The 14,594-nt window shown below is 36.6% G+C and overlaps 1 protein-coding gene across 1 annotated transcript in view; it reads right to left on the bottom strand.

Moving 5' to 3' along the window:
- LOC121732002 (hydrocephalus-inducing protein homolog) overlaps positions 1-14,594 on the bottom strand; it is a 52,409-nt gene that overhangs the window by 4,575 nt on the left and 33,240 nt on the right. The window contains exons 55-71 of the mRNA XM_042121740.1: positions 14,335-14,524; positions 14,125-14,241; positions 13,163-13,247; positions 12,778-12,972; positions 11,989-12,178; positions 11,730-11,898; positions 11,278-11,576; positions 10,141-10,333; positions 9,074-9,286; positions 8,299-8,465; positions 7,716-7,900; positions 6,421-6,658; positions 6,091-6,262; positions 5,233-5,402; positions 2,923-3,055; positions 2,495-2,640; positions 2,164-2,299 (exon numbers count right to left, since the gene is read on the bottom strand). Of these exons, the coding sequence (XP_041977674.1) occupies positions 2,164-2,299; positions 2,495-2,640; positions 2,923-3,055; positions 5,233-5,402; positions 6,091-6,262; positions 6,421-6,658; positions 7,716-7,900; positions 8,299-8,465; positions 9,074-9,286; positions 10,141-10,333; positions 11,278-11,576; positions 11,730-11,898; positions 11,989-12,178; positions 12,778-12,972; positions 13,163-13,247; positions 14,125-14,241; positions 14,335-14,524 (2,998 nt within the window). The remainder of the gene's footprint in view (positions 1-2,163; positions 2,300-2,494; positions 2,641-2,922; positions 3,056-5,232; positions 5,403-6,090; positions 6,263-6,420; positions 6,659-7,715; positions 7,901-8,298; positions 8,466-9,073; positions 9,287-10,140; positions 10,334-11,277; positions 11,577-11,729; positions 11,899-11,988; positions 12,179-12,777; positions 12,973-13,162; positions 13,248-14,124; positions 14,242-14,334; positions 14,525-14,594) is intronic.

Genomic DNA, 14,594 nt, shown 5'->3' with positions numbered 1-14,594 from the left:
TAATGTGTAATGAGGAAAAATTTAGAATGTATTGCAGATTAAGCCACGAGCAATTTGCCCGTAACTCCGTCCGCCGTGGGCTTCAGTTTTGCATGGTGTTTCCCGTTTCCGTGGCAATGCCGGGAATTGGGATAAAATGAAGCCTATACATTAGTGCAAATTTTCCTCAGAATCCATCTAATAAACACAATTCACAAAGCTTTGTATAACCTTTGACCTGTCCCCCGTTACCCCCCCTCCAACCCCCTTTTCCAGTTAAAAAGTAGATTATGTCCTTTCTCAGGCTCTAGACTATCTGTGTACAAAATTTCATTACAATCGGCTCAGTTGTTTTGGCGTGAAAGCGTGACAGACAGACAGACAGATACTTTCGCATTTTATAATATTAGTATGGAAGTAAAGATTACTATGAGAGAAGTAGCTGTTATAATAATATTATAGTTCATACCTACATACTTTGATACCTCCATGGGTCATATTATACGAAAAATTTTATTTTCGGTTTCGATATGATTAATAACCTATCGGCGTGTTTCTAGATAGAATATGTACCACAGCTGCCCTGCGGCTGTCGCGGTACTGCTTCGCGCTCATCGAAATTTGCCGCGCCACGCCCACCGGTCTCGTGTCGCGCGTCGCGGTAATCGGAATGTCGTCCATATAAACACATACAAAGCAGTGGCTTGGCGACAGTCTCGGGTCGCGGGTCGCGGACATCGGTATGCTATTTTACGCGGCGACCGGTCTCTCTGTCTCGCGACGCGGGTCGCCGTGATTGTTTAGTCCTCCATACAACTTCATACTGAGCAGTGGCTGTTTGGGTCGCGGGTCGCGGCGACCCGCTGCATGCTGCCTTGATCCGAATCATACGTGAGTCTTTTTTTTTTATTTGAATAATATCTTTATTATAGAGAGGTTATCGTCAATGCATAAGTTATCACTACATAGTATAAAACAAAGTCGCTTTTTCTGTCCTCATGTCCCTTTGTTCCTTTTAATCTTTAAAACTACGCAACGGATTTTGATGAGGTTTTCTTTAATAGATAGAGTGACCTATCTATTAACTTCTAAAATATAAACCTTCCTCTTTAGGAAGGTTTATAAGTATAATAACAATTATTAAATAGTGGAGAAATACTGTTATTTTTGAGGTTTCTAATCTGATGTCGTAAATAATTACATTTTTTTCCGCTTACATTGCAAACGCAGGCCCTGAACCCTACGAGATTTATCAAAATAATGTACTAAATATTGTACACAATAAAAAAGTCTACAGAAAACTTCGCGATGGTATATATCTATCTCTTATGGATATCCCACAATACATTTTTTATCATTACTTTTCACTACAAATAATGGCTAATTTTCAAAGCGCTTTTAACCAATACGGCATTTATCCTTATTCAATTAAATACTTTAAAATTTAAATACATTGTTGATTTAATTGAGATCTATATGGCCCTTTACATCATATTATTTAAATGAATATTCTCGAAGATATTACAGATTTAAAAATTGTAGGACGTAGCTTTTGGGGCGGTAGTGGCCATTAAGGCGACGCCTTGATGATAATTTGGCTGTAGCGATATCGATTTTTCTCAGCAATGACTAAAGCTAAGAAATTAAAAGTTCATTGTCAGTATTTATGTCTTTGTCTTTGAATTACCCATAGCATAACACGATTGGTCAACTTTTATAACACAGAATAATCAATCAAAAAGACCTCCGTAAAAAAGATTCCTATTTTGCCAACAGAGGAGAGTGATTTAAGTTTCCAAAATTTGTACTATCAGAGAAGTTGATTCCTAGGCAGATGGGGGACCTACGTACTTTGGTCGCGTTACGTCAAACCCAGCCGACAGATCACATTGGCATGATTCGAGTAAATGACGTTGGTCTGTCAACTGCCTAGGAATCAATTTCCTCGATGGTACATAGATTGGTTCAAGCATACACTTTAATTTGCCCATAGCTTATATGAAATATATTTATGGTTTTAAAATTACGCGACAAAAACCATTTTGTCGCTACGCCCTTTCCATTTCTAGTTGTTCCATTGCTTGTTTTCTATGAGAGGAGGACAGGGACATAGGCTTTATCATATTTTATACCCGTGCGAAGCCGGGCGGGTCGCTAGTAGATTTATAAAAAGCTCGAACAAACCTCATGTTTCCCCATTTTCTTCGGTTTGAAATGTATCGGTATATCGTATGTAGAGTTCGGCCGTATGCGAACTTCTTTAAGAGTTTCAAACGGTCCGTCAGACATCTCTGAGTGTATCACCCACTCATCATCCGTCCTGGGGAAACAGAGATTATAAAAAAACTAGTTGTTGCCCGCAACTTCGTTTGCTCTGAAATTCGTAATTATGCTACGAAGGAATAAATTGTACTTTATTTTCGTAAAAAGAAAATTGTAAATCACGAAAATAATTCATAATAATTATCATTAATATTATTGTTTATAAATATTATAACGGAAAACGTAAACATACGGGTTAGTCACAGTAATGTTTTCAGTTTTCGACTCTCTGACGGGGCACTCAATATAAAGAACTTTGTTTTCGACTTCATCGACATCCATACAAGTACCGCTCAATGCCAATTCTAATGTTTTGTAATTTTCGATGTTACACTTTGCCTAAAAACATATTTTAATTGTTCAATTACTTAAATCTGCGTTCTCAAAATCCCAATCCCAAAAAAAAAGCCAAATGATTTTGTCGATGCTGTGCTGTGTGCACGCTGTACCATGCAAATAAAAGCAAGGAATTCTGACGCTTTCGTTGGACGAGAACCTTATCTTTCGTAAAATGACGTTTCTATTTAAGATAATGTCACAGGAAGAAGAAAAATGCAGAAAATAAGGGTTTTTATGCCTGAGTTAATATATTTTTAATAAAAAGTAAAGGATTTAACATACCTTACGATCAACGAAAGGATTAATTTCAACAGGTTGGAAGGTAACTGTAACAGCTGCATTAGATTGTGGCTCTATGGTTCCTTTTGTAGGTGATATTGTGAACTCGTTCGTAGAGAGTTGCTGCCAATTGAATCTTAAACATAACAAAATCAGAAAATATGAGTTTTTCTTGTCTAAACTTAACCCTTCTTAGTAACAAAATGCACTCTTATAATAATATTGTTACGATACACGGTATACGGACATGTATTGCCATCTAGCGGCAAACCAGTGAAACTGATCAGGGGACACACTCACGGAATATATAACACTAAAGGAAGGGCCATAGCAAGTAAGTTTCATTGAAACTGCTGTCGCCAAACTCACACAGTAACATTTTACGCACACAAAAGAAATAACCAATCACAAAGACATTTCTTTTTTAAATACAATGTCGTAAAAACAACCCTAACCCTTTTGAAATAAAGAAGAATTTAAATTTAGCAATACCGGCTCTGACTACCGAGTTCAGTTATTCAACGCTAGATGGCGCTTGACAGCTAAATATGATAAGACTTGAAGTTGTACGCAATTTACACCTTACGTCAACTAGCGTAAGGTTTAAACCTTACTCACGAATTTCCTTTTGCGTGCGAGTTAAGTTATGTCCAGCTGGACTTAACTATGGCACGCGGGCCACGCCCATATTTCCTGTAGTGTTATATATTCCGTGGACACACTACACATAAATCCCCTACTCGAAACTAGATGGCACTAGGTGGTACATGCTCGAGCCTCCTAGAAAGTTCCACTTGTTTACTTGTTTACGTGAATCGGGAACTTTCTGGAATTCGTCTCGCCATATAAAAAGCCGCAGGTAGACGGCCCGGAGTTCAGTTCGAATCGAACTATCATCAAGCAATCTTCGGAGTGAAAACAAGTGATCAATAGTGAGTGAACCAGTGAACTTACGACTCGGCAACGACCTAGGACAGTGCTTAGTGTTTTGGACTTAGTGCTTAGTGTTTGAGACCTAGTGTTTAGTGCAGTGTTAATAAAGTCTTCAAGAGAGTCAGCAGGTATTTCTCTCCAAATCCTCGAACCCTAGCACGTAACAATATGTTAGATCAGTCTTTTCCGAAGTCTTCTTTTGCGTCTTGTGGGCGCTGAAGGTCTAAAGAGTGTGGGACCCAGAAAAAAAATGGGGGCGTTGTGTAGAGGCTTGGGGGGGGGGGGTTGATTTATTTCATCTGAATGCATTTTAAATTGAAACAATGGGGGCGCAAAAACATATTTTTATAAAATATAAAATAAGTTTGGGAATTTATCAGCAGCGTTCTAACACAGCTCACGTCACCGGGGAAACAGCTCAAAATGAGCTTTATATCGGCGTCCCTTACCTTTTGATTTTGTGTTAAGAAAAATCATGCCTTTGCCACTGAGACTTATCGTATTTAGATAAAACATTAACGTGAAAAAAAAACTCAAATAATAAACATTGTGAATAAATAAATAAATAAATAAAATAAAAAACTCTTTATTCAAACAAACAAAATAGATCAATTTACACATGTTACAAAAACAGAAATAGTTTGAATTGGCGGCCTTACTGCTGGAAGCAGTCTCTACCAGGCAACCATAAAATATAACTAAAAATATTTAAAACAAAAATAAGATAAGATACTATTAGTATATAAATAAATAAATATAATACACAAATAAATATAATAGATACTTTATACCGAATAAAATAAATACATATAAGTAATATAATAATATGAATCGAAGAAGAGGATAAATCGTAAGGGTTTAAGAGTTTGCAGCTAAATCTAAGTAATATTGTTTGAGTCTTTTTTTAAAGGTATCAATAGATTTGGACTTATGTATGCTTTCGGGTAAAGAATTCCACAGACGAATAGCAGAGACGGTGAAGGAAGAGTCATAGAAGTTAGTGTTGTGGGAAGGGAAGGCAAGAGTTAATTTATTGGCTGAGCGAAGTGTAGGATGCTTGTGTCCAAGAAAGGTAAAGTTTTGTTTGAGGTAAGCAGGAGTTTTGGGATTGAATAGAATATTAAAAAGAAGATGAAGAATATGTGTATTCCGACGCAACTTAACAGGTAGCCACTTTAGCTCTATCCGGTAGTTAGATATGTGATCGTATTTTCTCAGACCAAAGATGAATCGGATGCAAAGATTTTGCAGGCGTTCAAGGGAAGAAAGAAGTTGATCATTTAGATCACTGTAGCAGACATCTGCGTAATCTAGGATGGAATAGAATAATTGCCGATACGAATCCATTATCCATATTCAAAAAATTGTTTTCTTCTTTACCTAGTACGGCTGTTGCCTTTATTCTGTACCATGAGTTTGAGGGTCTTGCAGGCTCTCCGGCGCAGGCAGCCGAACTGCAGGGCGCTAGTGCTCAGACACACGCTGATGCCGCTCACCGTGCCGCTCACACGGACTAGGGGCTTCGATATGTGGAGCACGTTCATTAACAACTGTAAATAATGTTCATTTAAGGAACAGTGTGCATTCGAAACTAACATGTTTTATATCTGGAGGGAAGCAAAATTGCAGTAATACATTACGCACCAAGGCCAAGGGCAGGAAAATAAGAAATGTCTCAGATCACTCCGCCTCGACGCCGCGGTCAACAAACATGTGATCTGAGGCTTTCGTATTTACTGCCCATGGTGCGTATACTATTTTTCTCCTCGACGGAGGCGGAAAACGGCAACATCGGTAAGTGCAGCGGGACGAAAGTTACGTTTTTCGCCCGAAGGTGAGAAAAATAATAAACATTCTCGGGATGAAGTATAAATCTTATGTGTTATCTACTCTAAAGCCTAAACTACAACAAATACTAAGATTCATATTATTATGTTTGTTACTTTTACCGCGAAAAAGTAACAAACATACTCTGTATATATGAGCTATGTCCACACTATGCAATTACATCTTCAATTTTCGTCATTATCTTTTTATTCAACTTTCGTTTGGCATATTCAATAATTGATTGCTTCAAAATCCACCCACGTTGGAAAGAAGACTGTCATATCGTCGCGGGCATGCCTCACGTGCGATGTTGACTGTGCTATAACGCTTGCCCTTGATTAACAAAAAAAGGCGCAGTGTGGACAAAGCTTATGAGCGTGACATAAATCGTTGAAACATTATTTTAATTACCTCAAAATTTACATCTTTAAAACCGCGTACTGGCTTGAAAAGTATTTTAACACTCCTCTTTTCGTATGGTCTTATTTTACATTTCTTCGGCGTTACTTTAAGCGAAGACAAAAGTGATTCTATTTCCCTCTCAGTCATATCTGCAGTTTTATGTTGGTCGTCTTTCATGATGCTATAAGATAAATTATTATTAATATACCTAGATTTAATTCAGATGTATATTGAATAAATACACAGACTGCTACCTATTTAAGCTTTCCTTTATTTGAAAAAGAGTTTTTAATTTGGCCGATCATCGTCATATACGTCTTGTTTAAAATAATAACATACCTCAGTTTGTTCGATTCTGCCAGATCTGCACTGCTAGTAGTGACACTAATATTTCTAGAGACTGCGCCCACTGAGTCTCCACTGCCGTCCACACATTTGAACATGAATCTAGCGTCGATGGGAACTTTGCTATGATTTATGACTTCTATTTGACGGAGAACTCTTTTGCCTAATCTAATGTGACCCAGATTGATACTTCTTTGACATCCTTCGTAAAGGTCAAATAATAATGGTACACCTGTATATAAGAAGAGAGAAAAGAGAAATAGATGCACACACGTAGATAGTATTTGGCTTAAGAGGATACACCAGGGGCTAGAGAAATGAAAAAAAAATACGTGTAATATCTATAGCTGTCTCCCTTACCTCAAGCCTATACCGCAGAACGCGATAGAGACAACTGCAGAAAATCCAGAAAATCAACGATTCGTTGTCCCCTGATTCCTTCTTCAAAACTTAACCGATTTTAGTACTTTTTTCATTAAAGATTAAGAAAGGGCTTGAGCTGTGTTCCTATGTTTTGCTTTTTTTGTATAATCTAGCCAAATCTGTTTTTTGGGCGTTTGAACACAGCGGAAAATCTGGGCATTTTTTTGGGTTTTTGAACATTCATATCTTATTTAATAATTAAATTATGAAAAGAAAAGAAAACATGTATTAGTGGCCGTAGATATTCAGGAAAAAAATTATAACTCTACTAGCATTATCCAGGGAGGAAACAGGGGACAACGTTTGTATGGAAAAAAGGGCGGTGTGGACTCCTCTTAAACTTAAAACATTACTCAAGGCCTCAAGCTATAATTATTATTGAAGAATTTACGTAGCAATGCTACTTTCTCGCGTAGTACGTACACTGCGTAGCGGTGCTACGCAGCAAACGTAGCACTGCTACGCAGCAAACGTAGCACTGCTACGCAGCAAACGTAGCACTGCTACGCAGCAAACGTAGCACTGCTACGCAGCAAACGTATCGGCGCTACGCGACGCGCGACGCCGAGGGTTTTTACTTATAGCTGACTACTGAGTACTGAGTACTGACCTATAGTTTTTTTAATGTACCATCGAGGAAGTTGATTCCTATACAATTGACAGACTAACGTTATTTGGTCGAATATGTCAATTCAATGTTAATTGTGATCTGTCAGCTGGGTTTGACGTAACGCAACCAAACTACTTAGGTCCCCGATTTGCATAGGAATCAACTTCCCTGATAGTACATTATTGCCTAAGGACACACAAAATAATTTGGGTTTTATTTAGAATAATTAAATTCGTAAATAATAAAAAAATCATACTTTCCCCTATTATTGTAAATGTTTCTTTGCATAACGAATTTAATAAAAATTCTAGCGGAAGGACATATCTCTTAAGTTCCTTTGGTTGGAAGGTTATAGAGATGTTAATTTTTTGTTTTGGTTTTATAAGACCCTCTTGAGACAGTTTGATCGATAATTCGGGATCATTGCAATTGAAATCCAATCTGAAAAAAACTTGTTCTTAAGTCGTGGAGGATTTTAAAAAAATATCCAAGGCTGCGGGGTATAGATACTTTTAAGATAGTGTAGTGTCAGAGTCAGATTATTTTAAAATCTCCGTAATGCTAAGTACTTACATGCGGCTTTGCTCGATAGTTTTACTCCAAATCGAGTAATAATTACTGTGTGGACCGCAAAACTCATAGCTCGAAGGTTCGCATCGAGCCGGCTCGATAGAATTAAATATATCGATTTAGAATAAAACTATCGAGCAATGCTGAATGTGTGGACGAAATCCCGAGTCGCGGGTTTTGCTCGACGTTATTGCTCGATCGAGCAAAACCGTATGTGAGTACTTAGCATAAAATATGCATAAATAATTGTTTTATGTAACATTACATACGTAACAGGTTTGTTGTCGTCGTTTCTGAACGTGATAATCTTATGGTAGGTGCCATCGGGTGCATCTACTATACATTTGCCGAAGTCGCATTCCTTGCACGAGAAGTGACAGGCGGGCTTGTCGATGTGAACGTGCAAAACTATTTTGTACTCCGGTCCGTCAGAAATCTATACATTGGATATAATATGTAATATCAATATGAAGGTGTTATAATAATATTAAACTTAATCCATAAATTTTGACATATTGAATTCCGGAACGGACATAGGATTGTTTTTATTACAGCATGGTTTATTTTTTTATTATTTATGTACCGTTTTCAACGAGACTTGCATGCAACATCTAATAAAATAATAATTATATTTAAGCTTCAACAAATTGGTTACAAAAGAGAATAGCCTAAGTATTCACTGCATTACTCTAAACTTCATAGTCGTGATAAATAATCTAAAGCACTTAGGGCCTTATCACACTGACAATTAGCGAGCGACTTGAAAGCGACGCGCGAAATGAAACTTCCTCATGAGTCGCAGCGCACACGCCGCGACGACGCTGCGCTGTCGCGACGTGCACGCCGCGCAATTGCGGCGTGTGCGCTGTGCAGTCGCGTCGCTTTCAAATCGCTAGTGTGATAAGGCACTAATGCGATGATAACCCGTTTAGGCTCCGGTGTGTCATAGTCCATAGACATACACATTACGCATACAGCACACAGTCACACACACACACACACACACACACACACACACACACACACACACAAGATTAAACTCACCGCTAGAATGACAGGTATAGTCTGAACAGGAAGCCTCTTGAGTGTGAAGCGCAGCACGCACTCCTGCGCTGCGCCCGGCACCGCGTGACCAACATTCGGCTCGACTTGGCACTGTACGTTCCTCCCGGTGCTGTAACGCCAGCTGTAGTTGAACGATGTGGACCCCTCGTTTGTCAGTGTAAAGGGTATCTCTTCCGAGTAAGGCGGCTGACACTGCAAATTACATAATGTGGAAATTAAATTGTTTCTGATGAAAGTTCAAAAAAGAAGAGTAAGTACAATATTATGTAAAATTTACAGTTAATATAGTTAATAATACTTAATAGTTTATACAAATTAATTTTAAGAAAATGTGTTTGTGCCAGGGGGGTACGCATGTAGGAAATGAAACTTCCTCATGAGTCATGACATTTCATTTTGCTATTATATTTATAACTTCACTAAAAGTGGGTGGAAATTCTTTTAGAATATTCTGCAAATCGAGTTGTCTGTGAGAGACTGCGACTTACGAAATCGCGTATCATCGCCATGGCTTTGAAGGGTTGAAACCCTTAAATGAAGAAGATGGTGATATTTTGCATGAAAATAAAGCGGGACAGTTGAAGTGAACCATATAGGTATATTAACTTTATGAACCATAAAGTTATTATACCTAGCGAAATAGCTAGAAACAAAGTCTTGAGCAGCGAGATGTCACTATCAGTAACACTGCGTAGTAAAAAGAGACGTGTGATACATGACAGCAGAACCAATTTTTTTCATCTGTTTGACATCCAGTCGGCACTCATCGGCACGTTGACAATTTAATCTCCTAAAAAGATGCTTGTTTAAGTGTATACGTAAACAAATTTTTACGCACAGACCTAAATCAATTTCGGTTTCGTTTGAAAGCTCGAGATTATTGCTCTATTCGCTAGGTATATTAACTTTATGGTATGAACAAATTACAAAACAAAGATGGCGCGTAAACGAAAACGTTCTATTTTTATACGTCGATAAAGAAATTATACATCAAAAATCTAATAATGAATATTAATAAAAATATAAGGTTGAAATTAATACAATACATGATTTAAGTTAATATCCGTGACGGTATCGCTGGTCAGATAGTGGACGTTGCCGAGTAGCGAATACGACACAACGGGTTTGACGGCGTGGCTGAGAGCGTGCACACTCAACGCCAGACCTTTGGTCATGTGAATGACGTCACAGTATATCTTGAAAGACAGCGGCCCTTCCTGTTTTGGCGTGTACATTATTCTAAAAACACCACGAAAGAGAATTATATTAAGGCCGGTATAAATAGTCAGTACTTAAGATGCGACCCGGTCTCAAGACGCAGTTCGGCTCTGTGATTGGTCCAAATTTTGACAGCCAACCAATCACAGAGCCTGAACAGTGTCCTGAGACCGAGATGCATCTTGAGTACTGACTATTTATACCGGCCTAAATACTGATACCTATAATGTACTAGATGACGCCCGCAGCTCCGTTGCGCCAAAACTTCTTAATCGCGCGGGAACCGTACATTTTTTCGGAACAAAAAGTATCCTATGTACTTTCCCGCGACTCAGAGTATCTACATGCCAAATTTTAGCAAAATCGGTTCAGAGATTTGGGCGTCAAGAGGTAACAGACAGACAGACAGACACACTTTCGCATTAATAATAAACATTATAATAATATAATAATATATATTATAATGTTTAAATCCATACTAATAATATTAGTATGGATTTAAACATTTATTCTTACTAATATAAAAGCTTGTGACATATGAACATTTACACAGCAGATATTATCTTAAAACAATTTTGCTGTGTGTGTGTCAGTCAAGTAAACTTTCCGGTGTATTACGCAAAGACAATCTGGAGGCTTTATTGAAAAATTAATAATTTAACGTACTTATATACAGTGTGTAACAAAAATAAGTGATAATACTTTAGGATGTGTATGTGTTCCTTGTAGAGAGTTCACTGTGAAAGTAGCAAAACTATTTTTTTACTTTTGTATGGGCAAGAGCCCGAGCGTCACGAGTTTCCCTATACAAAAGTAAAAAAAAAATGGTATTTCAGCGCTGCTACTTTCACAGTGAACTCTCTACAAGGAACACGTACACACCCTGAAGTATTATCACTTTTTTTTACACTCTGTATAAGTTTACTTGATAGTGTAAATCAAGTGCAAGTTAAATACAATCTTACGTGATAGGCATCTCGGAATTCGCTCTCAATACCCCTTTCTCGGGTTTCACGATTACCGGGTTTTGGTCACATTTTTCCATAATATTAAGTGAATTTCCTTTAAAGTTGAAATTAAGATTCTCATTCTCATTGTTCTTGAGAATCACGATACTTCTGGCGGTGACGCCGACCACTGAATTCCTGATCATGAGTAGTGGGGGTTGGAATGTGACGTCAGACTCCCGAACTACCCCCGCAACTTGCAGGTTTAGCCTAACAGAATATTTTAGTATCGAAAATTGCCAGTGAGATTCGTATACCTGTAATTTAAAAGGAAAATACAAATATTTTTGGTGACGAAATTGAAATAAAAGGTTTGCTAGCGGTTTACACCTTAAAATATCAATCAATTTATAATATAGGAACTAGTATTACCTTTAGTTCTTAGTTTTAGTCTTTAAAAATATACCTACACCGGGTTTCGAAGGTGCAAACGTAAACGTGACTTCAGTTGAAGAACCTCCATCGATGTAGCCTTTCAGCAAATTACAATGAATCGGTGTCAGTTGTGTAGGTTTAGGTTTGACCATCTCAAAAACGAACTCGTATCCGTATTTTGTAGGATTTATTACTTTGATATTCCTTGAACAAAATATATCAATTATCATTTAATTTAATTAAAAAGAGTCAATACAATAAAACAAAATGTTATAAAAGATCGCGAAATTATACTTTTTGAAGCAGCCAGTTCCCAAAACGTTAAATTGTAGAAGTGATGTAGTGGGTAATAGTGCTGTCGTTGAACGTATGTTAAATCTGGATCTCAAATCAGCGTTATCCTCTATAGCCAAATGAACGTAAGGTATTAAGGATTTGGCTTTGACATTGCACGATATCGCCTCGTCTTTAGGATCTAAGTTATCTGAAACAAAACATTGTATTCTGCATCATAGTTCATTCCGAAAAGAACTTATTTCTGTTTTCTAGCTATTATTTTATCTTTTATCAATCTTACCTGCAAAACGGTACAAATCGAGTTGTATATATGTCACCGTAAGATTGTAAAAACCGCGAGATTGTAATATGACGAAGTGATGGATTGTAAACAAACGGTTTTCCGGTGATTTTAAATTAATTATTTCGTATTTAAAATAACTTCAATTGCCTTCGTATTTAAAATATTTGATGTATAACATTGAATAAAATTTAGATATATTTAAAGTGCAGTTTGTATTATAAATTAGGTTAATTTTAATAATCGAACATTCAAACAGCACTTTAAATATATCTAAATTTTTTTTTATGTTATACATCTCATACTATTTGGCATTGAAATTATTTTAAATACGAAATAATTAATTTAAAATCACCGGAAAACTGTTTGTTTACAATCCATCACTTCGTCATATTACAATCTCGCGGTTTTTACAATCTTACGGTGACATATACATATCATACCTACTCGAATTTGTCTATTGTATTAAGACATTGTTGTTAGAAATGGATTGTTTGGATACTTACCTATTGCGCCCTTTAATTTAACGTTATACACGAAGGCTTCAGTAGGAGAAAATGTTACGACGAAAGTGCAGATTTCCTCAGGTTTAACGCAATGTACTGGGGGCTCAATGCTGAAGGGCAAGTCGACGTCCATCCACGTGTCAATACTTTTGGAGTTCGCACGTTCGCTGAACAGCGTACCTGTACTTGAATCGTCTGAAAATGCAACTTGACTTAGCCTGCCTGCCTACCTGACACCTGTATACTTGGCGTAAGAGTAGGACAATGTGTGGAATGTTTTGGGTCTTATTTAAATAACTGGCCTCCGCCAAAATTATATTAAAAACTTTATTCAGTTGGTATAGCAGCTAATTAATTAACAGTCTTTGTAATTAAAACTTCTTACTCGAGCTGTTTTTATTATACCCTAGAAGAGCGGTACCCTTATTTAAAAGGTGTTCCAAAATATCAGCAACCACCTCTTGAGCCACCTGTAATATTTTAAATCAGCTTTATTTAAGCATCGCGGCATCGGTAACCGACAGCTGTATAATTATTATTATTAAAATGCTTGTTTGATTTAGACCCAGTTTCATCAAGCAATGTTAAATAAATAATGGCTTGTTAAATCAGTTAACGGCCTGTTAGAGCTATCGAGCGTTCCACCATACGCTAATGTCATGTCAAATCACCTAACACGGCGTTAAATTTAATTCCTGCTATGGAGGTCCGTTAAATATTTAACAGGCTGTTATATGAGTCAAAATAACAACTTTCAAAGACAATAATATGCAATATCAATAAAAGAATCTGTTTTGACTTTTGAGTCTTTCCGCCATGTTTCCGCTACGTCCTTATTATTAATTATTTTCATAGTTATAAATAATTATTTATTTTCACTTTGCCAAAAATTCAGCCTTCGGATTTTCCTTGACATTGCAAATATACTAACTTGTATCAAAATTACCAAACCGAAATATGTAAATAAAAGTTTGTATTATGATTCATGTTTTCAGCTTTGACAGATAATAATTATTAACCTGGTAAATTAAGAAGAACTATTATAGCGTAACAAATGTATGCGATCAGTGATATTTTAATTTGGTCGCATTATCTACTATTATACTACTATGGAAGCAAGTGACACATTGCAGCAAACATGTCGTATTAATCTTGTACATTGCAATTTTGTCGCCTTATAACAAGAATGAACGAATTGATAGTTGTTCACTCGTTGTTCACTTAACATTGCATTTACTAATCCGCTGTTACATTTTTACTGTGGGACATAAGTATTTTAACAGTCTGTTGAAATTGGGTCTTAATATTTTATATCTAGTTATTAACAATGAATATAATATAGCTTACATCACATGTGTTGATAGTTGCAGGTTTTACCGGAAATCTATCATCAACGCTAAAAGTCCATTCGATTTTGAAAGGCACTTTTCCAATATTCTCCATATGAAATTCATATTTGTTCGACTAAAAACGAAATGTCAAATTAAATAAATCTATCTAACAAACATAGAGTGAAAAAAATTAAAAATTAAAATACAAGAAAACTATAATAGTTACCTGATAAATAAATGTATCGGGGATTTCAATTTCGTCCGTCAATTCACACAAGAACTTGGGGTATTCCGACGTTGCCGAACAAACAACAACTATGCTAGTTGTATCCAATACAAGTTTCGAGATCGAATTGTCTATCTTATTTTCCTTTACATCTAAAACTTGTACTCTTCGTTCGTTTATATCGACGTCCCTATATACAAGAAAAGTTTATTGTACTCAGATCTAGATGACAATTATTACAGAAAATGTAAGATAATAAT

The sequence above is a fragment of the Aricia agestis genome, chromosome 1, assembly GCF_905147365.1.
Source record: "Aricia agestis chromosome 1, ilAriAges1.1, whole genome shotgun sequence".
Classification (NCBI taxonomy): Eukaryota; Metazoa; Arthropoda; class Insecta; order Lepidoptera; family Lycaenidae; genus Aricia; species Aricia agestis.
This window is presented reverse-complemented; position numbering and strand designations above follow the sequence as displayed.